The sequence below is a fragment of the Pelecanus crispus genome, chromosome 4 (genome assembly GCF_030463565.1).
Source record: "Pelecanus crispus isolate bPelCri1 chromosome 4, bPelCri1.pri, whole genome shotgun sequence".
NCBI classification, from domain to species: domain Eukaryota; kingdom Metazoa; phylum Chordata; class Aves; order Pelecaniformes; family Pelecanidae; genus Pelecanus; species Pelecanus crispus.
In genome coordinates this window covers 3754526-3780740 of record NC_134646.1, presented here as the reverse complement: position 1 = coordinate 3780740, position 26215 = coordinate 3754526, and the positions used below count along the sequence as shown (strand labels likewise).

Here is a 26215-nt window from a genome sequence, read left to right as displayed (position 1 = left end):
AAACCTTATTTTACACTTCTCCTCTAAAAAAAAATGTAACTTCTGTGGCGAAGTACGATGGCTCTTAGCTAAAGCAAACGGTAAGGTATGGCTGTCAGTTATATGAGGTTCCTTGGCTGTTAATAAATTGTCAACATACTGCATCAAAATGGATTCGTTTTTTTAAACACAACACACTGCAAATCTTTCACTAAAATTTTAGAAAACTAGTGGAGGACCCAGCGAAGCCCTGAGGGAGCCTTGGCTGTGTTAGCTGGATCTTTCCCCAAATAAATGCAATAAAGGTATTGAGAGCCCTCACGAGCACGTCTGCTGATTTAAGGTAAAAAAGTTGCCCCTTATCTATTAGACAGGGGTGATTATGTTCATTAATTAAAAGGTTTAAGACCAGATTCTCATCAGAAGAAGGGGAAAACATTTTGTATTCAGTAGCAACTGCTCAAAAGGGAAGGATTGCACCCCAGGACTGAGAGGTCCTTTTGGGAAGCCCTTTGCTCCTACTGGGCATTCCCCTTTTCCATGTTGTCCACAATAATTACAAGAGTCTCCCGTTCCTCGAGGCCCATTGCTCCTAAAATTTCCTCCCCTGCTTTTGCATTGAAGACCTCGGCATCCCCGTCCCCTCAGTCTAGGATTGCTCTTCAGCATTGGGCCAAGATATCGGGAAGATGGGAACAGCCAGGAAGCACATTTGTGAGTTGATGGCACAAGAGACGCGCGACTCCTTCCTAACGAAGCCAGCCTGAGTGCCCAAGATGCGCTGGAAATCTGCTTGGCTATAACGAGTAAAAAAGGCCTTAAAAAGCGTTCTCCCTTGAGGTTCTTTTCTTAAAGCCATTAAGACACGTAAAGAACAAATGACTAAGCAATCTTACCTTGGCATGAAAATGCGCAGTGCGAAGAGTGCCAAGATAAAAAAAACCACTATGAATTCATTGAACGAATATTCCGTGCCTGAGCAGCTGTGTGCTGTTTGCAAGGCAGTTCATGTGCCTAGGAACGTGATAAAGGTGGAATAATTTGCTTTAAAACGGATGTATCGGTGCCCTTGCTGTGCATTTTTTTTTTAAAAACCTGGCAGTTTCTGCATGTACTACGTGCAACTTAACAGCAGGCACGAAGGCGTTTCCTTCAACAGCGGCTTCTTCTAGCAAAGTTGAAGCACGCGTGCGTGTTTACCGATTGCGACTTAATCTGCCCTACTCTTGCTCTTTCCTCTGTACTCCAGAGAAGGAGACAGCGAGCGACGGAGCAACCCGTGACGGCGCGTCTTTTGCTCACATGGACTTGCCTTGCTCTGGACATGCGTGGCACAGCAGGACGCGCGCAGGAGAAAGCCATCAGAAACTACAGAAACAAAGACGTTCTGTGTGGATATGCCCGAAACAAAGGTGCTGTGTTAAAGAGAGTTGGGGGGGGGGGGGGAGGGCAGGAGAAAAACAAAAAGAGATGAAAGCAACAGGAAGGAGGAGCAGGAGACAAACTGTGGCTGTTCAAAGGACTGCAAAGCTGTAGAACTCCTACCCTGGCAGGTCACTAGGAAAATCGAATCGTTTAGGTTGGAAAAGACCTTTAAGATCATCCAGTCCAACCATTAACCTAACACTACCGAGTCCACCACTAAACCAATTAATGGGAGAGGAATAATTTCATGCTTCCTGGCTTGGTGGCTGGATTATTTTTTAAAAGTAAAACTAGGAGTCACTAAAGTTGGAAAGTCGCACCCCACGGCCATCATGCAAGGGCTGAGCCGCTTTCCCTTTTCCGCTTTTACCAATCAAATTCCCAGACATTTCTCTCCTCAGTTTGGTGGCCTATATTGCAGTCTAGGGTGCTGTAGAAGAAAAAGTCTCTAAGAAAAAGTCTCTGATTGCTGAAGAAATTCATCAACACCCGTCAGGTTTGACTACCACAACATTTCTCTGCGGGAGGGGAGCGGTATGTACCTTGCCAAACGGCCAATTCCCTGGAAAACAGCATCACGAGGCATCGTACGTTCCAGTAATACCTTCTACAACCTTTATTGTATTTCTCGAGTCACATCGAGATGCGTCACCTTCTGTAATCCATTTCTGGTTGTTTTTTATTTCTCCTTCACCCTCATCCTCACTTCCTATCTGCAATCACCATAACGCACCTTTCAAGGCTGACCTCACATTTCCAGGCAAAAAAATCGGAGCTCAGTTGGCAGTAATTTATTGCATTCCTCCCACTTTCTACTGCTCGTCGTTATTGTAGCAAGCGCCTTCTCTGCGTGCTGGCATCTGTTCAGCGCTGCAAATAGATGGCTAACTTGGCAAGCAGTTAACTCTTCCACTGCTGAGACACCACTTTTGGCTGCGTTAAATGAAAGGCACAAACCACAACCACACATGCACAGCAGGCTTCAAAAACTCACTTTGTCAGCACAGCTGGTTCTACCAATTTTATTTTAACTGTAGCAACCAATATGTGGAACCAGCCTTTCTCGCCTACTGTGTCCAGTGTCAACAAGATCTCTATTCATCAGTGATTCCAGCCGCCTCGCTGCTGCGTAATGCTAGTTTTGACCATCAGCAACTAACTTAAAGGTGACAGCCATTTCTTTTGGGGATAGGTTGCGTTGGGGTTTGTTTTTTGAGTGACCTTTGTATCTATAATGTCACTGTTAACTTATGACGACGTGTGTCGGCGTGGTGCTAAAATTTAAAGCCAGAGAGACTGAAGGTGGTGAAGAACAAGTGAGATATCTTGCTAAGCTGTATAGCACCCGTGCTCCAGATACGTTTGACAGCCTGTTGGTATCTGAATAGCATTGACCGAGTTCACTCTTGGTAATTTGAGAGAAACCCTTTTTTCTCTTATAACGTGATACCTATAGCCAACAGGGGCCTTCAGCTGGATTCCTCTCCTCAAAAGTGTGATTACTGGTGATGATTTTTCATACTGACCTTTGGAACCCTGGAATATTTTTCACCTTTTAAATGCAGGCTACTGTGAGCTCTTCTCATCTTCCATGACCACAGGAAAGGCCATCCACTAGATTAATGAGAAAGGGCCAGAAGAGTTTTAAAGTCAATAGCTAGAACAAATTTTTTTTTTCCCTGAGAATTAAATTGGCAGTCTTACAGTGAACACAGCCCTGTCTCTAAACCAATGAATAACTGGATAGTTCTAAGTATTTACAGTATAAGCTCAACATTTTCAGTCTTCCGAGCTGAGCGCAACTGATACAATTTCTGTTAATGTGGATTCTGGATCCTTTGAATGTGGGAAAATGGCATTTCTTTTATATATTGTTTACCTTTTTATGCCAAATAACACGTGGCTGTGCTGTGTGCCTTCCACACCTTGTTTGTCTTGCTGTAGCTCTCAGAAATGTTCATCTTGAGAATGTCAACGCAGTGTCAGTTCCAATTTTTTCTGTCTGCCAGAAATTTTCAGACATCGAGGTATCTGCCAGAATCAATTGTAATTCTTGTAGTCAAACTTCAGAAAGATAAATGATGATAGCCCCAATCATTTAGATACTGGGTTTTAGATGGGTCACACAAACAACTAGTTATTTAGTATTTTTGATAATGAAGTATCCAATGACTTAAAGAAGTTAGGGATGAAGTAGTCAGGCACCGTGAGTGATCTTTTAGGGCTGAAATGACAATGGTGTTTTTTAATTTTTTTTTTTTAAAGGAATTTTTGTTCATATACAGTGTACAAGCTGTAGCAAACATACACCAAGATACAAGATTTCACAGTATACCCTATTTCTCTTCACTGCACAAAATGGAGGGGAATAAATTTAAAAAAAAATTATGATGTGTGGCATGCAGCAGTGATGATACAGTTGATCATGAGAGGCCATTGTACCACAGAAAAACTTTCTTTTTGTTAGTCCATCCTGTTTTCCCAGACGACGGAACCTCAACACCCGCTTCAGCTTCACCCAGGACCTTCCCTACCTGGCTGACGCCCGCAGAAGACACCTCAATCACCTCAGCTTCCCGCCATGTTTCTTCCCTTGGGACACCTGCAAGGGGAATAAATACCTTTGGCGGCGGTCCTTAAGGAGGAGGAGCCTTCAACATTTCCAGGTGTGGCGGGCTGTGGTCTTTCTCCTTCAGCTGCTGAGGCGGTTTTGGGCGGGCCGCCGCCGCCTCCTGAGCGGGGAGGAGGCGGGAAGAGGCGGCGCCATCGCTCGGGGCATGCGGCATCCGCCTCTGCGCAGCGGCCGCGGCCATGAGGCTGCGGGGCGCGGAGCCTCCGCCCGGCCCCTTTGTTTCTTTAGGGTAGCGGCTGCCCTCCTCCTCCGCCCTCCTCTCTCCTCCGGCGGGCTGGAAGGGAGGGGGAGCCGCCCTCGCCCAGGATGCCATGGGGAACTGCTGGGCGCAGTGGTGCTGCGGACTCTTCTTCAGGAGGGACGCCGGCCGGCTCCAGCGAGGCGGAGGGTGAGCAGGCAGCGCGGCTACCCCTTTCCCCTCCCCGGGGCGGGGAGGTGCTGGGCCCGCCCGGCTCCGCCTTCTCCCCCCTTTTCTCCACTCCCTCCTCGGCGGGAGGTGAGGAGAAGCGGCCGAGCCGGAGCGCCCTGAGGCGGCTGGCTCCCCGTTCTCCGCCGGCGGCTGTGGCAGCGGGACGGGGGTTGCTTTGGGGTGGGAGGGCGGGGGTGCGAAGGCCGGGGAGCTGCTGCCGTGCCCGCTCTGGGCCCAGCGGGGAGGTGAGGCGGCTCAGGAGGGAAGATGGACGCTCGTCCCTTCAGGGGGGTTGCTTTGGGGTGGGAGGGCGGGGGTGCGAAGGCCGGGGAGCTGCTGCCGTGCCCGCTCTGGGCCCAGCGGGGAGGCGAGGCGGCTCAGGAGGGAAGATGGACGCTCGTCCCTTCAGGCAGGCTCTGGGCACGGCCGGGCTGCAGGCTGGCTGTCCCCTTGTCAGCAGGGCGCCTAGGTTGAGGAGGGGACAGAGACAGAAAAACGCCTATGTAATCTCCGCCTTGACAGCTCGGGCTGATGAAATACCGCCGAAAGCTTGCTCGGCTTTGTGCACTTTGCACGCTTTCATGGTTCATACGCTTCCAGGGATGCCTTAGGTTGGCTGGCTGCGGGGATGTTCTTCCTCCTTAGCCCTCTTTCAGGCTTGTTTTTCCAGAAGAAGCAGCTTAGAAAGATTTTTCAGGCCCGTTGCCAAAATCCCCCCCAGGCTGTTGTGTTTGCGCAAACGTGGAAAAACACCGTATTTCCTTGAATATGATCTTGTGTTCTCCGTGAGTCAGAGGCTGAGATTCTGTTGGGATAAAGGGGGACTGTTACAGAAGATCAGGAGTAGAATGGTCTGAATAAACTTTCCTATATCTTCTAAACGTGTAACCTGTGTTTTGTTCTGCAACAACCAGTTGATGGAAAACCACTGTACAGACAGGGGAAGGAGACATTACCTGTGCAAGAACTTCGTTTTGTTTCATATACTTACCAGTATTTGATCACCTACTTTTGACCGATGTATTAGGATTGAAGTCGTTCTAGACAGATGTGCTGAGCGTTTTACACGTTGCAAACTCGCGGCCTCATATTTCGCGTTGGCTTTAGCAGGCAAGCCTCATGTTCTGCTTGTCCTGAAGACCTTTTAGGAATAATTTTCAGAGAAATGGGTGAAAGAGCAGGATAGAGTGTGCAGAGGGATACCTGCTTGTATTCTTAATACCCTCTAGTAGAGGGTATGAGAACATCTGAAATGCTTCGACAGTTGGCACTTAAGTGTCTGTTTCTTGTGCTGTATTCTGAGAAAAACAGCTAATACTTGAAAGCTTCTTGCTTCACATGTGTGTTTTGCTGAGCCTACACTCGTAGGCTAATACCCTCCTTTTAGCAGTTGGGGGTAATGACAGTAAGTCTCCGGCAACATGTACTTACCCTGTAAATTATTGCTTTGGTTGTGGGGTCTCTTTGGTCTTTTATTTCCCCCCTGACTACTTTTAACTCACTTATTAACTGACTTATGAGCACTGGATAGGAGACAGAGTCCAAAAAGGCACAAGATCGTCTTGGCTATAACAGAAAATTCTAGCTACACGTTTATCTTTCCCTCTGGTCTAAAGTGACTATTGCCTATATTTTTTTGTTTTTTTGCCTTGTATTTTTTTTTATGTCTTGTGTGTTTGCAATACTCTTGTTACCCTTTCATATATGCACTGGTGCTTGCAGTGTCATCTGTTCTAGTACTGGTTTTGGTGCATCATTTGTGAAGCACCATTTGTTAGCTTCCTGCCACACTGTCTCATAGTCTCCAGCTGGTTTTCAGCAGATGCTTGCTGAAGTTAATGGGCTTCCTTGCCAGACTTCATCGTGTTTTTTGGTGCCTTTCATGTAACTACTGGCTTACTGCTTGCTTGGGTTGTAGAATGGCAAATATGAATGCCGATGCACGGAGTTATGAGAAATGCCATTGTCTCAAATGGCAGGGAATTAGTGAAGAAATTTGTATGACCATACTCTCAAAAGAGAAGTTTCTTTGCCACGATGGCTTAGCTACTCATATGTGCATGTATTGCTTCTATTAGTCCAATATCACACTGCCCTTACCAGTGAAATAAATCTTACTGTCTGCTGTTGTAATGTTAAATGCTTACAGGTGTTGCGTAGCCTGTAATGAAAGTCTTAGAAAAATGAAATGATAGTACAGAAAACAGACTTTCCCAATCGAATTGGCTTTTGAAGCCTGAACCTGGAATGTCATATACAGGGATCAGTTTATGGAAAAAAAGATCATCAGTGCTACCTCCTGCGGGTAGCTGGTATGTGTCTCAAATCTTCATTTTCTGGGTGTGCTGGTAGTTTACTGAACAGTATGGGAGTGTTGAGCAATTGAGGTATTTTTCTTCCACTGTGTGGTGGGAGGGGCAGGGAAATTGCATTAAAAGCAAAACTGTAAAATGTCTTATAAATTTTCTAAGTTTGCCAGTTAGATTGCTACCAAATTCTGCAGATTTGGCTATTTCTGAAATGGCATAGTGTAATAATGTAGCTTACCAAGTTAATTATGATTATTTTAATTGCTCAGATCCACCCCCCGCCCCAACTAGTGTCCTAGATGCTCCAAGATTTAATTGTGAGGAGGAAGCACTGAATTAAATAATTAAGCATGCAGTTTTTAACAAGTGTTTCAATATCGTGCAAGATTATAAGTTGCCTTTGCTCAAAATTGTTCTTAAAATCTTGGAGATTTACGTATGAATCACTGCAATGATTTCAGAGTTCGTGTTGAGCATGAGTAGAGAGAAATAAAACACCAAAACCTTCTTTAGTGTAGTGTAAGTTTAATTTTCTGTAAAAATACTGACTTTGAGTTGGCAATTGGTTTTTTGGGGAGTGTCCTTATGCTTCAGCTGAAATAGTTTTGCTTGAAGCACTACAAGCTGCAGCCATAATTAGGAAGTAGGTCATAGCTAATTTGCCACTGTTTGACTATAAGTATTCCTCTTTACTCCTAGAGGAGTGTTTAAAAGACAGGGGGTGAGGGGAAAGAGAATAATAAATTGTCTCTGGGTTATTTGTTTGGTTAGTTTGGGAGGGGTTATCATGCAGGAAAACTGAAACCATCCTTTTTGTCACTACTGTGGAAAAAGTAATTTTAACTCATGCCCTGGTTTGGGTAGATTAAATGTTTGGTTTTAGTGACTTCTTTTCCCACACATAGTCTGTATAAGTTGGCTGGGGATTTTTTTAAAATAAAAGATAATACGATTTTGCATAAAAGGAGAATAAAGCAGATATACATATGGAGTGCTGAAAAGTTAGTCTATTTAGTAGCTTTAGATCTTTGAAGATTGATCTGACATTCTCTATAGGTCCTGCGGCCTATTAGCTGAACTATTTTCTCTAGTACTTGTTAAACCTAAATGTTTCTCAAGTCTGTTTTAGAAAATAAAGAAACAGTAGAGCATAAAGGAGAATAATAAAAGCTGTAGGCATTTTAATAGGTTACTATGTTATTTCAGTGGAAGCTGTTATGTATGGGGGTGAAGTTGATGGGTGTTCCATTGCTGTCCCTAATGACCTCAGTCTTCTGTAGCTCCTCTGCAATTTAAGGGCTCAAACTCTGGCACAGAATTAGGTCTTCTGTTACTGAGTCCCTGTTCAGCAGGTAGCAGAAAGCGTATATCTTCCTTGAAGTGTCATTGCCATGGGGCTACTTGTAATTACATTTGGTAAGCTTGCACTGTGTTGTCTTCGCTTTTCTGTACGTTTGCTGTTCAATTCTTGCAACTAATCTGACTGCAGTTCGTGTGTTTGCAAAGCTGAGCATAATTCTTTTTTTTATAGGTTCACTTCAATTTTTGCAACTAATCTGACTGCAGCTCATCTGTTTGTGAAGTTGAGCGTAATTCTTTTTTTTATACGTTCACTGTTCAATTTTTGCAACTAATCTGACTGCAGCTCATCTGTTTGTGAAGTTGAGCGTAATTCTTTTTTTTATAGGTTCACTGTTCAATTTTTGCAACTAATCTGACTGCAGCTCATCTGTTTGTGAAGTTGAGTGTAATGTAGTTAGTGCCTGATGCTGTAAACTGGAAGTATACTTTTGTTAACAACATAGATAGGCCTGAAACAATTCCCTGTAACAGTTCTATTAAATCAGATTCTTAAGGGCACTGGCTGCTGCATGCCAAATCGTTAGGCAGAGGGGTAGTGCTGAAATTACTTTTAAGTGTTCACGCCATGTGTCCCAATTATACTTGTGATGTAGTGCATGAATTAAAGTGGCCTTTCACCTCTGGTTTCATAGCAATGAATCCACTAGAAACAGTTCTTTGGTGGCAGCTACGCGCTGCCAGGTACACTGCTGTATAAAGAAGGAAAGGTTGCCCAACAGGGAAGAAGTGGGTTGTGCAACAAGTTGCCAGGGGAGACGTACCCGAACTGACTTCCAAAGAATAATATGATGGAGATGCAATATGTGATTAAAATAATTCAGGCTTTGGCTGGTGTGTTGCTTTTAGTATAGTAGAAGTAGGTGTTGGTTGCAAGTACAGAACGATCTTCTGTACAAGCAAAGAAATGCCTGAGGCCCTGGGTTTATTCCTGATATCAGTCAGCACTTGCAATGGGAAACTCTGTTTTTTAACACGGTTCAATGAAATGGGCGTTGTTGAAGGACCAGTATACATGAGAATGTTATTTTGGATGGTAGCCAAACCTCTTTCACTAGGTAAAAATGTATTCAGGTAACTTAATACTGTATTGTGTTTTCTAGAGGACAGTGTTAAGATAGTTAAAGAATCAAGGAGGAATCTGATTCCCTGTGTAAAATTACAGACTGTGAATAATTTTTTGTAGTTGAAAAGTATTGTCTTGACCTCTTCGTAGACATTTTTCTCTGAGGGTCAACCTTCTAGCTGTGCCAAGCTGTCAAAATGTGTTGTTTAATGTCAGTGCTGTACAAGATGCTATGCTAGGCAAGAGTTAAGCGCCACGATGAGCAACAGTGTTTTCAGAAATTGCCTGGAATAATGTTGGTGGAGAAAAATATATTAAAGGTATTGCTGAACACTCTGAAAGTCTGTAAATGTCAAGTCCAGCATACTGATAAGTGATTTTTTTTTCTCACTTGAGGGTGTTTGTCTTTTTTCTGTTTTATAGAAGATGTTTACATGCTTTTGCCTCCTTCCACTCTGGTAGTGATGCAGAGCACAGGTTAACAAGTAAATGTGCTTAATACCTGAAGATTTTATGTTTATTTTATACTTAATGTATTTCAAAAGCTATTAAAAATTATCAGGCTTGTTTTCCTTCTGCTGTGAATTGAAGACTATTCTGTAGTGTAACTGTAGACTTATTTTTCCAGATCAAAGTATTTTAGAACATGTTCAACAGGAGAACACTTCACTATAGAGGTGAGTGCTTACATTTCTAGTGATCTTAAAAAAAAAAAAAAAAAAAGTGGGAAAAGCTGAATTGTAGCAATGCCTTTAACACTTTTTGCCGTTTACGTACACTGATATATTCTCGGTTATTCCAGACCAAATTGATGCTGCACTGGGTGACAAGATAGCAGTTCGTATATACTTCAGAACGTTAATACATCATCTCACTTTACCATTTGGAAAGAAGTATCTGTTGTGATCTGATGCTTAGCACCAGAGTATTCTAAAGTCTGCTTGTTGTGTCTTTCATCACTGCTGTGTTGGGAGTGATTTTTCTTTTCTGCTTGTATAAGTGCAGGATGTTTAGTTCTTGAGTGCAAGATGGTGAATCTGATTCTACAAAAAGCTAGAATCTGATGAGGTTACTTTATGGTTAGTTGCATTTGTACTCCACTTTGTCCTCCACAAAGGTCCTTTCTTGGCCACCGAATATCACTCCTTTTTGCCAAGGGTAGTGTAAGGTTAATTTGTATAACTTGAGATTCTCGGAATAACCTGGTTTACTTTATCTGAGTGTCTAAAAGTCCTAGACCTTTCAGATTGCCCCCATTACTGAGGATAACATGAATAACTGTAATCACTGCTTTGGCTTTCAAGAAAGGGGGCAGACGTATATGGTGGGGGAAATCTGTTTTAACGCGCAACTTCCAGTTGTCAGAGGGTGTTCCTGCAGAAGAAATACAATAGGGAAAAGAAAGTTCTGTCCTCCTTCTGAATGGTTATTCCTATTCTGCTTAGAGCAATTAGTCGGTGTACAGGTCAATAAGGAGTCTTGCTGTAGGTACCGACCTCTGTGTTTGATGTAGTGACTGCGTGTAAGATTACTATACTGAAAATAGCACAGAGAATTTCCATTTGCTTTGTTTTTATGTGATAGTTGAACTTCTGCTGGACGAGTTTGTGCAGCTTAGAACACTTTGTGTATTCTTGCCCAGTGTGGGCTTTTTGGGCTTCCTGTCATTAAGCATTACATTGTCTTTGACCCTCAGTTTCTTATGTGCAAAGCTAGGAGGGGACTTGTTGCTTGTTTGTTTTTAGAATTCTGGGTAGAAAATAACTGTGTTTTCTGTAAATTAAATACATCTTCAAACACTTTTTGATAACCATCACAGTTGCCACGCGAGGTAGAGGTTACATGTGCTATACCCCTTACGTTTTCTACATTTTTTAAATTGAGTGGGTGCTTTGGTGTATGGCAGAGCCATGCCATTCCTTCCACTGCTTGTATTATAATGCTTCAGGTATAAGATTGCTAATAATTCTGTGCAAGATAATGAGATTTCATTTTTATCAAGGCCCTCACCTAAGTTGTAGTGAAACACATGAATGTTTTCTAATTTTGACTCTGGTCTTCTTAGGAGAATGTAATGTTTCTTTTCTTAAACCTTGGTAAGAAGATAGGTCCTACTGTAAAAGTAATACTTTCTCTGAAAGTAGGGGCTTCCATAAATGGTATTACAGTCCCACTGTTGTCATTGGAGTAGTGTTATTACAAGACAGATTAAATAGGTAATCATATCTGCTATATGTGTTTAGTGACCTGTTAAAGTGAATTGTAAAGGTTGTTTACTATTTTTTTTTCTCTGCAGTTTGAGAACCTAGTGGAAAGTGATGAGGTAAGTACCTGGATCATAGTGTGAAACCTGCTAGTGCAACCCTTAAAAATGGTTCCAGGATCTGTATCTTCCTCCCACTTTATGCTATGTTGTAGACTTAAATTGCAGTGTTTGGTTTTTTTTTTTACTAGGAGTTTTTGCTTGCTCTAGGAATGAATATTTAACACTTTGGGAGAGATGAAGACCTAAGACAAGAGAAAACTGGTTGGGGGGGAGTATGGGAAGTAACCCTTTCAGGAAGAGAGCACGAGGGACATTAGGAAGGCAAAAAGAAAAGAAGAGCAGAAAAAAACACTGGGAAGGGGGAAGACTTGAAGGAGAATTTGCTCCTGGTATAACTCTTGTATAAGACTCAGCAAATGCTCTCTATCTGAGAACATAAACGGACCTGGGTTGCTTTGCTAAGGAAAGTTTTGGGAGTGCTCTGTCTTTACAATTATGGGCAAACTGGCTGAACAGTATTTCAGAAAAATAGAAGTTGGCCTTAAAACGTCACGCTTTAAATTTAATATAGCTTGATAATGGGCAGGACACATGCCACATTTTCAATACCCTGCCCTGTATTTAAAAACATGAGGACTAATAGTTTGGTTCCTGAAATACACCATGGGAATATTTATGTTCAGTTGGAAGTACTTATTTGTTTTACTTAGTAAACCACTTCAGCTGATTGTGTAACAAGAATTTTTTTTTAAATCCAAATTTAACCAGGGGATTGTTTCCCCCCTAATTGTAAAACCAATATGGGAGAAACAATGATTTCATGTTGGGTTTTTTCCTATCTTAAAATGGATTGATTGATGTGGTTCTCAAAAACTTGGACTTTTTTTTGTCTTTTAACAGGGGGAAAGCCCAGGAAGCAGCCACAGGTAAGACTTTGAGATTCAGGACCTCTCCTTCCTTCTGCTCTCCCACTGTTGACTTAAATTTTTCAGCGTTCCTGTCAAAGCCCTTTTTCTCTTTTTAGTTGTCAAATACATGGAAAGAATACATGTCAAACTAACCTTAATACTTAACCACGTCAAAACAGTTTAGATGATAATGCATCATGTAAAAAGTATACCAGGCAGTTAAAATAGTATGTTGCTAAAAGAATCTTTATTCTTGTTCCCAGGGTCTGCATTTAAAGTTACCTGGGTGTTAGTGCTATGACTCCAGCAACTTTTTTGTGAGCATGTTAGTATTAATGTAAGCAGTAGAAACTTAAGAGGTCTGCTCTACAGGAAACATGTGAAGGCACCGAAGCGTGTGCTTTGGTTGTCTAATTCTAGACATTTTGTATTATTTGAGTTTGATAGTTCCCAAGATGTTGTTCCCTGTCAATGGTCCCAAAGAAGCGATATAGCAAACCTTATAATTATTATAATGCTTTTGCGGTCTTGTTTGTTAGATATATAGAGTAGGCAACAGATGAAAGGGGAACATTTTACGATTAGGGGACCAAAACAAGTAAGAGAAAGAAGTGAGATTTACACCACAATGATACTAACCGTTCTGTTCCAATAGTTCTGTTAGCAAACGATGTTTTGAAAATATGCTTTCTATAAAGATACAAAAGTGCTTTGTAAGAGTAAGAAGAGACAGCATTGTTTTGAGTGAACTGGAACTTTGGAACTCTGTTCTCGGGAGGAGCAGGCCAAAAGCACAACTTGTTGAATTTGCATTAAAGGACCAGTCAAGAAAGACTGTATGTATATGTTTAAGTGCAACTTAGGGTTGTCATGCGTAAATAATAGATGGAGTCTTTTTGTGTTTCTCCCGTGCTTTTAGACCTCTGACAGAGGAAGAAATTGCTGACTTGAAAGACAGACATTACGACTCCATTGCTGAAAAGCAGAGAGTTGTTGATATGAAACTTCAGTCAGAGGTAAGCAGTTACGATGACTAGTATGGTACGGATAGGTTTTCTTTTAAAGTAGTTAAGATTGATCATGAATACAAGGAAATTGCATTTGCATGAACAAAACAATTGGGTTTTGTTCATCAATTGGTATTTTTTAGTCTACAGGATACACAAAGAGATTGCTGCGCAACTAAGTTTGCATCAGAGATTGCTTCTTTTTAATAGCCTCTTAGCTGAAAAATTGAATGAACAGGTGGCTCTCTTGACTGACATCTGTTAAATTTGAATTTTTTTTTTTTTACGAAAGGCAAAATGGGGAGTATACCTGATTTAACTTTTCTTGTGCTCATTTTTCTCCAGAGCTTTTCTTAAGGAAAAAAACCCCATACTTTGTCATTTGATTTTAGTGTGTTGCGGCAATTAATGGAATATGATGTGGAATACAACATAGAAATTGAGAATGGTTTTAATAAAGTACCAATTAAATATGCAACTGAAAAGATTTAAGTCTTTCACTGTGCAGTTCGTAATAAAATGCAATGTGCATTTGCAGTGATTCACTAGTAATGATGTTTATTCAATAGGGTAATGTTACCTAAATGTTGGGATGTTTGGTGGGGGGGAAGCTGTTAGATTCAGTTAATGAAGAAAAATGTTTTAGCTGTAGTCAATTTTATTTTACTTTTATTTTCTAGTAGCTCTTCTTTTGTTTTATTGAACTTATGGCTTTTATTCGTAGGAAGATAGATAGGTTCTGCTTTTGTTAACCATTACTATTTTGTTCATATACAGTTAGCCTTACAAGAGGAGAAGTTAAGAATAGAAGAGGAGGCTTTATATGCTGCACAACGTGAAGCAGCCAGGGCAGCAAAGCAGAAAAAGCTCTTGGAGGTGAGGGGAAAAAGACCCCAATATATATCAGAGCTTCTGTTCTGTTTCTATGTATGCAGACTTTCCTAATATCCTTTACATCTCAGGAAACGTATGGGGAAATTGCTTTGGCTTGTAAATTCTGGTAGAGAAAGAAATACATGAATTGAAAGTACAGCTGACTGGAACAGCTGAAAATGATCAGAATTGTTTGAAAAAGCTTATGTTGCTGACTACAGATTTTGAATGAGAGATGTATGATTTTAATCTATAATTAGCTTAATGGACTTCTTGCATTACATAGAAGTTACTGATCTTTAATGTAAAGTGATCTGTGATGGTCTTCTAGTAAAAAAAGCCTGAAATTAAGCACATGTTATGACATCATTTAGACTTGTAAAATGTACTTTATATATTTGTGCACTTAATTGTTCCTTATCTCTGTGGTTTGTGTTAACATGAAGATACGTACGTGTTTCCAAGTCATCTGAATTGACTGTTGTGACCCTGCTTTGAGCAGGAGGTTGGACTCGATGACCTCCTGAGGTCCCTTCTGACCTGAGTTGTTCTACCATTTTGTGATTTGTATGTGTAGTAGCGCAAGTCCAGTAACGACTTAACAGAAGTCTTTAATATATCTGTGCCTACTTTCAGATGTCTGGTGTCCATGCTTTTGGAGCTTGGTCAAGCGAAACAAAAGCCACGTTATGTTTTCCTGCTTTTTTGAAAACGGATGCTGTTCTGTACGCCGATAGCTTCTAGTACTGATGGTTTTCACGTTGCAGTTCAGAGTTACATATTATCAGTGCATTTAATATTTTTGCCATCTTAATAAGCTGTTAAAGTATATGTTCTCACATAAATTTCAGGTTGCCAGAAATGTGTGTGTTAAAAAGAACATTTTCACTTTTCGCTATCTGTTCATCTGTAATGTGTATGGCTGCAGTTGTAGCATGTGCAAGGAAACAGCCCACTAGATATGTGTTCAATTAGAAGTAAATTTTCAACAGTTCAGATTTAGACTAACTGAAAAAGTCTGAAATCTACAATAGGTGTAGGGGAGATCTTTAACCCTAGTGTATTGCCTATATTCAGAAGAGAGGGACTTAAAAATTGTTATTTCCAGACTGATAGCGATGACTGAGTTTTCATCTTTTATTTATGTTGCTAAGTATAGGTCTCATTTTGCATTTCTCTTTCTACCCTCTTGTCATTTGGTACAGGAGGGTTAATTCTTTCTGCCCTTTTCTTGCCTGCTTTTTTTTTTTTTTTAATACTTTCAGTCTATATAATGAAGTCAGCATAAGTAGATTGTTTTATGGCTTTAACTGGTTTTTGTAGAAGTTCTGTGCAGGAAATGCTATTTTTCTTGTCTTCCAGTGCTTTTAATATGCACCTCTTTTAGTCAGGACCTAAGATAGAATACATTAGAGAGATTTTAATTTCCTCCTCTTGTAAAATTAGTACCACTTATCTCCTTTACACTCCCCCCCAACCCCCTAAGGATTATAAGGATTTCTAAGGAAGCATTTTTCTACAGATACGCATCAAGCATTTAACCTTTTTAAATAAACTAGAAGCCATTTTTGAATACGTAACTCAACTCTTTGCTGTTCGTGGGCAGAAGCCTTCTAAGTGGGAAAATGGCATTTTCATAGGAAGTATGGCATCCCTTTAAAACCAATTTGTCTTGGTGATGTTGCCCTACTAAATGTCAGGGTTTGCAATAGCAGAGAGTTTTAATGTGCATGTACCCTGGAACTTACAGTGCTAGATATTTGTATGTGACCTGGCAAAATGGGTAGGTAATTTAAATTGGATATTATGTGGGTATAGGAATCTTAAAAGAAAATGGTTGCATATGTCAGTAGTTGATTTGTACAGATTTGTTTCCGATGTTGGTGCCAAATTCCTCTTTGTTTTTCCCTGCGTACTTAAGTCTTCTCACCTATAACCACTGTTATGGGATATTTCTACCTCTTCTACACTTCCCATTTCCTTACTGGCTTCAATCTGCCCATTCTGATCCTTATTTAAATACCCAAGATAGAAAGTGTGCCAAGAAACGAAGCCATCGTCATCTTGGGATTGACAAATACTAGCTGATCCAATGCAGTTATCTCACAAGACTATTTACCCAGCAAAGAGCAATTCTTAGATGAAGTTAAAGTTGACATTAAAACTTCTAGTTTATTTACCCCGATTTTCTTTTGCAGGGACAGATCCATTACGGCTGAGAATAGGATTCCTGCCCCCCCCCTCCCCCCAAAAATACAGTAGCTACATGCATCAGACTTGTCTATAAAACTAGCTTGTTCATTTTTATCCTAGTCTTTGTCATAACCAATGAACATTTACTACTTCGTAACTGATTTACCTTTAGTTGCATAGTTGATGTGCCCAGTTTTTATGCTCTCATTTTTTCAAGGCAGGGAAAGGAAACTTGAGACAACTTCAGTTGTTTAAACCCTAAAACCGAAGCAGAACCCTACTTCCATGACATCTGTTGTTCCTCTTGTAACTACAAAATAAATGCATTTATGGCTCGTGTCTTGCATTCTTCATTCTGTTTTTGCCAAGCGATACCATGAAAGCTTTCTACCTTAAAGTGTAGAGGTATTAATACTTTTGGCCCAGCAAGGCAACAAAGCTTTTAGTAATATAAATGAAGCACTTAGTGCTGATACAGACAACCAGAGGAGATGGCAGTATTGCTTTGCACAGGGATAAAAGGACCTGTAGGAAATGTTTTTTTTTAAAATGGTAGGCTGACTGTTCTTGAGCACAGAGCAAAATAAATCAAATGTAACCCAGGTGTTAGTTGTGCGTTGAAAATACCTGTGGCTTAAGAAGAGAAAACGATAGAGAAGAGGGCAGATGCAGTCATGAATGAGGTGGTGTTCATGTTCCTAGACAAATGATGCTTTTTTTGGTGCATGAAATGGGTTGAAATGTTGAGAGCTGTATTCACAAAGCTACCTGCTTTTAAATGGAGAGATTTCTGAGATTAAAACCAATACCACTTGCATGTAACGGTCCCTTCAGTATCATAAAATTTGATCTTTATTTGAATGAAAGTCTGTGTTTTCCTGAGTTGTACTTAGACTGCTCCAAGGACCAGGACAATGCTCCTTCTAATGTTGCAGTTAAGGCAGTGCTTAGTGTGTTGAGTATATTGCTCTGAGTGATTGCATTCAGCTTTTTCAACACTTTACTTCTTTCAATAGCAACGTAGACAGCAAAGAATAACACAGAGAGCGCATGCTGTTAATAATGGAGAATACCAGAGGTAAGATATAAAATTTTAATAATAACTGAGAACCGTGACTATTTTTACTCTTGTTCCTCATCTTCCCTTTGCCAAAAAAAAAAACCCCACACTTTTTTCAAACCTTACATACACAGCATTTCTAAGTCAGAGTTGTTTTCATTCATTGCGGTTTTCGTCACACCAAATAGTTACTGAATGCAAACTTGTTACCGTTAATCTGCAAAATTAGAGGGTAAATTGCATTCATTCTGGTTTTCGCTGTAGTTATTAGACTGACGCATGCAAAATTGAACCTACTCCCAGCTACTTTGTGTGTGTATATATATACACACATGCCCAAAACCTAGTGTTTTATATTAAAAAGATGTTTTTATTTGTAAAATGTCAGCTAATAGCAACATATTTTTATTATTCAGAACCCTGTTTGAAATTCCCAATAAAAATACGCACTAATCAAATGGGGAATTGAATGGTTTCTATAGTCTGCCTGTTTCTTCATTAATATTATTCATTTAATTCTCTTCACTCCCACCTTGTGTTGGGGGTTGGGGGGGACGACACAAAAAACCCCCCAAAGAAATTTACTGTGGAATGGTATTTGAGTTTAGAAAAAACTCTAAAATCAAACATCTGTTTTTAAATGGAAGAAAAGCGGGATAGGTGGGATTTTCAGTTAGGGAAGTACAGTTAGAAAAGGAGCTGTGAAAAGTGAGGTTTTATGGCATGAGTAGGAATGAGCCAGATTTTAGAAACAAAGGACGGCGGTAGCAGGATTTGAATTTATTAGTTAAATGAATTGAAAATTAAGAAGGCATTATCTAAAGTGACAAAGGATGAGAGGGGAAGAGTTGTTTTGTGACAGAAGTTAAATCATTTTTAACTGAAAATACTACTAAAAATTGAGCAGAAGCTCAGACTGGGAAAGGATGTGATGAGTAGGAATGGGAAGGCATTTTGTAAATCATTTTATAAAGATTTTAGTCTATGTGCTTTGTAGCATAGAACTGGGGGGCATGTGGATTAACGTATCTTTTACGGCATCTTTAGAGGTTTATAAAGCTAAAAACAGTATGTGCATTGTTCTTACAGCTCTGTGACAGAGGAAGATTTTGATCCTTTCTTAAGAAATACGAAATTCCAGTATGAAGCTTTTCGAAGTAGTAGTAAGTCTTCCTGTTCTTATGCATGTCTCAAAACATTAAGTAACTCTGAGGAGCACAGAGTGCTATTTCTAGAAATTATTTATTTGTGTGTGTGTGTAAAAAATATATATAATGTGTATACATATAGCTGTATAAAACCAAAATCTGATAGAAACTTCTTTTCCTCTCTAATCCCTGATGTTTCAAGTGTTAGAAAAAACACAGCATGTACAACTTGCGCTACAGCCATTCCAGTTCTCAAAAGCAAGTTCTGTAAGCAAACAAGTCCTGTGCATGGATTTTAAGGCTTTCCAACCATCTTTGTGGTGACAGCATCTGTGCAGTGAACTTTTCTTCTAGAGCCTAATTGTGTATTAAAGATGCAAATGCTTGTGTATAGCTTTTTTTAATTCTCTCTTAGCAAAATTAGAATCATACTAATGGTTAATTTTTTTCTAATGAAGCGCAAGAGAGGATTTGGCTGCCTATATTTAAAAATTCCACTAACAATTTAGAGGAAAAAAATTTTATAAACTTAGATCCTTAATTTTTCATGACAGTACGTGATAGTCACTAAGAAGTTGGAGGACTGATGGTAATTCTTGGGAAACACTGCCTGTAGTTTGGGGTGTTTTGGGAGGAGGGTTGGTTTTTTGTTTTGGTTTGGTTTTTTTGCAAGTCTTCACACAAATCCAGCTTACTAAATTCTTCTATAGTTCTAATGCGACAATATTGCTAAATGTCCTCTTGTAATATCTTAGTGATGTTGACTATTACAAAGCTACTGTATGCTCTTTGAAGTGATGGATGAAGTGCTTTTTTCAAATGTTCCTGTGGTTTAAAGGCCACAAAGCACAACAAAAACTTTGTTTGAAAGTTTAGTTTTGTGTATGGAACTTCAAGTATGTTTATTAACTTAAAAATGATTTCTTCTATATAGGACTTTCATCTGATGCTACAGTGCTGACGCCCAACACAGAGAGCAGTTGTGACTTAATGACCAAAACAAAATCAACAAGTGGAAATGATGACAGCACTTCATTAGACTTAGAGTGGGAAGATGAAGAAGGTATTTATTCTGCCATTCAGTTTTGTTCTGAACTTACAAGTTAAAAATGCTGGCAGTTTAAACTCTGTTGATTGTAAATTTGTCGTTGTCAAAAGGGAAGGTGATTTAAAACAAATCTGATGGAATTTCTGTCAAGTGTGTAATGATTAAACTGTAAATTATTTTTACTTAGAAAATTGCTTATTTTGGAATTTCTGTCAAGTGTGTAATGATTAAACTGTAAATTATTTTTACTTAGAAAATTGCTTATTTTGATAAATTATTCGATAATTATTATTTTGATAAATTATTATATTTGATAAACTATAGATTATCTGTTTAATAAATGAATTCATGTCTTTGAATCCTTCAGTAAATGTCTTTTCCTGCATTTTGTGGAACTGACTTGTAAACTCGCAACAAAACTAATGGTAAAGAAATGCTGCCCTCTTGTGAGCCAGTAGCAGAAGGAACAGCTTGTCCTTTGTTTTAAAATGTGGAAGTTGGTCAGGAGTCTCTAACCGAAGTATTTCAGGAAGCATTGTTTTTTTAAACCCTAATTACTTTTGTAGTAAGTTCTACTGGAGACTTAGGTCTGCATTTCAGGTGAGTATCCCAACTACCCTAATTGCTGCTGCTATTTGTTCTAGATCTTTTCTGTTCTCTTTAGTAAATCTGCAAAGGCTTTTGTCTTTGTTTCAAAGTTAATGCAAAAATTTTGAGACCTTGACTCTTGAAAAGCTCGCCAAAATAAGCTAGGATTTCTTTTAGCCAATACATAGCTTTTTTTTTTTTTGCTTTAATAGACTGTTTTTTGACAATCTGTGTGTAGGTTAAATGTTTAGCACTGTCAGGAGCACTGAAACATCTAGTGCAGAAACCTGTTTTGAAAGCCTTTACTTCCACAGATTTACACAGAAATGCCCAGCATCTGTTTTTAGCTAGTATGCGCAAGAGCTATTAGCATTGTAGCGGAACTGAAGTTAGGGCAGGATCATGTATGTTGAGGTACAGTGGATTTTACGTTGAGAGTAATTAGCACCAGTGCAGAAAGTGTTCTGCGAGCTCCTACACTAGGCTTAAGAAATGGGAAAATTGCGTTCTTTGCTTTTTTTACAGATTGAGTTGTCCTTCCGTTCTTACGTGTTAGCTTACTGTAATAGCTTTCTAAATAACTATTGAAAACCAGGTGAGAGCAAGATTCAGCCTTTACCAGGCATACCTGCACGCAGAATTATCTTGTTCATTTGACCGGTTGAGGGTTTTGTTGCATACAGGCTTGTATTATCCTTGTTGAGAAATTGAATTCTGTGTGTAGAATTAACAATCTGTGATGTTTGCTATTCATTGTTCTCTTATCACTCTCACATTGACTTAGCCATAGGTATTAATCCACTTTTGAGGTAACTAAATAGTTAAGTGCTGAGAAGTGCTAAAACCTGCCTAAAAACAGAGAACAAAATTACTGTGTAGTTCTGTTTCTCTACCGAGGGGAATAATTTTTACGAGTTGGTTGTTGTGATGGCAGTGCATCTCTTCTCCCTAGTAACCTCGAATCTTGAGCAGAAGAGATGGTAAGATAACCTATGGAAGATTGCTTATGCTTGAGAACATAACCTGTTTTCATGGCTGCAAAGGAAGGAATGTGGTAATTTGGAAGAAGTACTAGTCAATATTGCAAGCACTTGGAGTAGTTTTTAGCACATTCTTGGTAAACCTGGCCCAACATAAGTGTATTAAAACCATCTCCCTGAAGGGGTTGAGTGCTCGCTCAGGATAAGTGGTTTAGTTACTGTGTGTGCTGTCTAAATCTACCATGGAGACTGAACAACTCCAACAAAGTAAGTGTGTGGGGGTCTTTACTGATCTGGTATATTCATTTATGCTCTAGTCACACATTTTTACTGTTAGTAGGCAAAGCATGGGGGCTGAACACAAAGTAGAGAAGAACCAGTGTTTTGAAAGGGTGCTAGCCTTTAAAAAAACAACAGAATAGTAACAAAAGGTGTCATTGCTTGACAGAAAAGTTGCCAAATTAGGAGCTTCTTAACAGAGAATGCCTAGATCCTGAACTAGGCATGATGATGTTCTGCTAATGGTAGCGTATAATCATCATGTAATGGTAGTACTGAAACAGGATCATGGATTGGAGCTGTCTGAGCACAGCAGATGCGTAGCTTGTGCCCTGCAGTGTTACAGTTTTTAAAGAGTATTATGCAGAAGGACAAAGGGTGTGAGGAGAAAAGGAAAACGGTAACTGTCCGGCATTAAATACAGATTTTTAGATACAGTGGTTCTGTTTTCATTCTTTGGTGTCATGTACAGATAACAAAGAAGGAACTTCTAGTACGAATGTTGTATTTTGGTATTTTTGGCAGTGTATCTTGAGATGGACAACAGCTTCAGTGAGTCATTGGTACCAAAGGAATAATCAAGTTGAAAATAGCTGTTTTGACAGACCCATGAAATGTTAATGTAAAATCTATCATTTGAGTCTGCTGAAGGGAAAAATTTACCTCTTAGGTATTTTTTTTTCCGGTGGCTCCTCCCTCCCTCTCCGAGTTGTGTGTTTCACTTGCAATATGTAACTTTTTAATTATAATTAATTAGTTAGCTAGTTACTCCAAATTTAAAAGGGGAGTCTATTTAGGAATGTACGAGGAGTGCAGCAAGTAAGAAGAGTATCGTAAATCCTCCTCTTTTTCCTTTTCAGTGGTGTGGGAGGGTTTTGATACAGCATGAAAAAGTTTCTGATTACTGACAAAATACATAGTATCTCTGATGTCTTTGTGCAGTTTTCTGATCAATGTTTTGCCTTATTTTGTGTGAAATTAAATACACTTTCTCAGACAAACTGAAGACCTTTCCTACACAAATGGACCCAATATCTATCTACATTTTTAGCTGCTTTTTAAAATGTTTCACATGGTGAGGTTTCATCTGTTTGTCAGTAAGTTACAGGAGTATTACAGGATCCCCCAGACACTTTGCTTTTCTGGAAATGGCACAATACCAAAAATGTTCTAATATTTACATGCCCATAATGTAGGGCAGCAGACTGCATATATGGGAGAAATAAACACTGCTAGGGAGTTGTTTTGCTATGTTGTCTGTCTTCCCTAGAACTCTGTAAAACAACATTTTGTTGTTGTATTCATTTGGGTCAAAACTGACTGCAGACTCTGGATTTAATGTGAACATGGCCACCAGAAAAAATACGGTGATGCTCAGGAGTGAAATTACCAGAGTCTGGATCCCTAAAGGATTCTTGTTGTTTCTTCTAATGTTCTAACGCAAACATAAAGGTACTTTCCTGAAAATTATGTGTGTCTCATGAACATGTCTTAAATCGCAGGCATGAACAGAATGATTCCAATGAGAGAACGCTCCAAAACAGAAGAAGATATACTCCGGGCGGCACTGAAATTTAATAGCAAGAAGACAGGAAGCAATCCAGCTTCAGCCTCTGATGATTCTAATGGATTGGAGTGGGAGAATGACTTTGTTAGTGCCGAGATGGATGATAATGGCAATTCAGAATATGCCGGATTCGTAAATCCTGTATTAGATTTGTCTGCGTCGGATGTAAGGATATCTGATCATCAAGACAGATAGTGAAACTGTGTGGCCCTTGTTTATGACCAAATGTTGAAAAGTGAAATGGAATGTACAAAACCCATTTGCTCTTTTATAACGTGGTTCCCTTTTTCTTATAAAGTGATCAGCAAGGAATGGGAATGACTTGCAATCTGAATTAATTCAGAATTAAGTGCAATTTTATCATCTACCTTCTAAACTTTTATGAAAACTGGGATGATTCTATTGTGTATATTTCTGGATATCTGGATTTAATATAAAATTGTCTGCACTAGTTTAAGCTTCATAGCTTGACATATCTATATTTTAACTAGCCTTTTTTTCGGGATGATGTTTCTACTGATTTTGGTTTTGAATTCCATCATTGGCCTAACACTTATCTCGGAAACAGTCTTATATAATTTATCTAATACTTGAATATAGAAAAATAATTTTAAAAATATTTTATTTCTAATATGTGCTTTTTGACTTGTTCTTTAGCTATTTAGAGGGTGCACTTAGCGAGCCGCAAAAAAAATTTCACACATGGTAAACTGCAGTTTTGGCGCAATTCTAGTTTTCCTGCCTAGCTTATTGTCTTCCCAGCCTTGTGTTGCCCTCTTGCCATTTATTTTATTTTTTTATTACTTTATGCTAAGCACAGGTAACCTCAATAAACATAGTATAAATCATCAGGTTAGGTAAGATATCGTCTTGTATAATATGCCAGACTTAGTAAGTGTGTGCTAGATAGAAAAACAACTATAAAAATTCTTTATGCGTCAAACTGGAAACATTAACCAGTATCTAGTGGAGAACTGGGAGGACCAAAGTCTTGCTTTCCCCACCCCACCAAACGGACCAACATGATCCTTAAAATTTTTTAGTTGTGGAAAACTTGTAACTCAGCTCGACTGGAACAGTTATTGAAAAGTAACATTCTCTGAGCAAACTGTGGGAGGGATGATTGCTCTGATTGCTCTGCTGCTGGGGTGGGAGGAACAAGGACCTCAAGACTGAATTCCTGTATCTGCATTTTGAAAAGGGAAAAAAAAAAAAAGTTCAAGTTACAAAACAGTGTATTTAAGTGCTCAAGCTTTCCTGTGCCTCTAAACTGGATGGTTAATACTGCTAATATGGACTGAAACTGAAGGACATGTTCAGTTCCTGCAAATCTGGTATAATGTATTGTGTGGTCTCCCCCGATATTTAATGTAATTTACACTTTTTAAAAAAAAAAGAAAAAGCTCACCGAAGAGGACGTACAAAACACTTGTAGATCTCAAGCTTTCCCCAAAGTTTCAGTAAAGCCATTCTACTCTGCTGTTACTTTGTGTAGCTGTCTTATTTTTCCCTGAAAAAAAGGGGGACGGGGTGTAACGTGACCGTTGTGGACTAAAAGCAACATGCTGTGTTAAGTACTTAAATCTGCATCATCATCAGAACTGAATTTGTCGGTGAAGGTTGTGTCACTGTTTTTAGATCATCCGAGCCTGTGTATAATATTAGGGTCACTACAGTGTGGTCCTCTTCATTGTAACTTGAACAAAAATACTGCACACTTGGATTAAATAGGTACAAATATCAACACTAATGAACAGATGAATCTTGTTGATAACATTCCACTTAATTGAAGTTGTAGCTATGTCATTGAAAATATTTTAATGTAGTTATCTACATTTGCAATGCCTGTAATAAGCTTTAAAAATTTGTACATGTCAAATGTATATTTTTGGTTTGGCATAAGCTACTACTGTGTAACTTCTCCTGAACATTTATTTGTATAATATATTCCTATGGAAATGAAGGCAACTTTCTCAACATGTAAATAACACGTTTTTTACCTGCTGAAACTGTAACTTACCCTGCAGTGGTCACTACTGTTCCTGACCAGTGAACACGAGGGTAAATTGTCCTGACCGTGCTTTGAGGAGGTAAGCTAGCTGATAGTCCTGCTCGTAGAATGGACAAGCGCTTGGGAAAAAAGAAGCTGACTCCAGCTGGAGGCTTTTACTGGGATGGGTGTGTTCTATAGCCATGTAATAGCGTTCTGCTTTTCAGAGTGCAGTATGTCGCACTGACTTATAGAAATGATGGTCAGTAGTTGCGGAAATTTAAGAAATTTTTGAAAGAGTATCTAAAGAGTATCTAAACAGCTCATGTGAAACAATTCAAGGGTACTGTAAAATGTGTATCTGTACAAATTTAGAAGTCATTAAAATTTTCAGTCTTAACGTTTGGCAATGTTTTATCTGTTGCTGGCTTTGTGGCTGCTGTGTCACACGCAGTGAAGGCAGCGTGTGGAGATGAATTGTTAAAATGTTACCTCAAATTACCTATGTGTCAGCTAACTAAGGAAGGTTTTAATAAATAACTAGCTGTCTCTCTAACTACTGAATTCCACAGCATCCCTTCTTGAGACCTGTTGGCTTTGGAATGCGAGCTCTAACAAGCAGTGATAACAGAGGACTTGAGGAACTTGGAGCGTGGAGCCCTTCTTCTATCAGAAATGAGCCGCTGTACCCTCGTACTTCAAAGGTAAGATAACCTTCCTTGTGTAATGCAAGCAGCTTCCACGTCTTCGAGTCTGTCTGAGCTAGCGCACCATTTGAGTTGACTTAGCTGGTTGTGCCTGTATATAGGAAATACAGTGTCTTCAACAGGAAACTAATATTTTTAATTCCAGGGAAGTGTCTTACTAAGTTGTTCATATACATATGTTTCGATGCTAAAGTTGAGCCATTGTCGAATATAAAATCATTTGACATGACTGTTTGGGCAGTCTGTTCAAAGTTACTTGGTTCAGCATAAAATCGGCATTTCAGCATTGTCTTTTAGTATACCACGATTGTGAATATTAAGACAGCTGAGCCAAGCAAAAACTTACAAAAATGTTAGCTGCCTTTGTGTGTCTAGTATTTCTCACAATGAAGTTAGCAGTATATGACTAATGGCAGCCTCGG

The 26215-nt window shown here is 39.4% G+C and overlaps 1 protein-coding gene across 2 annotated transcripts; it reads left to right on the top strand.

Moving 5' to 3' along the window:
- Positions 1-4347: 4347 nt before the first annotated feature.
- On the top strand, positions 4348-23384 carry AP1AR (adaptor related protein complex 1 associated regulatory protein). Of its 2 annotated transcripts, XM_075709556.1 has the most exons (10): positions 4348-4424; positions 9808-9856; positions 11476-11502; positions 12346-12371; positions 13273-13369; positions 14138-14236; positions 17443-17504; positions 18576-18649; positions 19569-19697; positions 23032-23384. In XM_075709556.1, the coding sequence occupies exons 1-10, from the start codon at positions 4348-4350 to the stop codon at positions 23289-23291; spliced, it is 900 nt and encodes a 299-aa protein (XP_075565671.1). In that variant the 3' UTR covers positions 23292-23384. The 2 variants fall into 2 exon arrangements, with proteins under 2 accessions (XP_075565671.1, XP_075565672.1); XM_075709557.1 differs by lacking the exon at positions 14138-14236.
- Positions 23385-26215: the final 2831 nt, after the last annotated feature.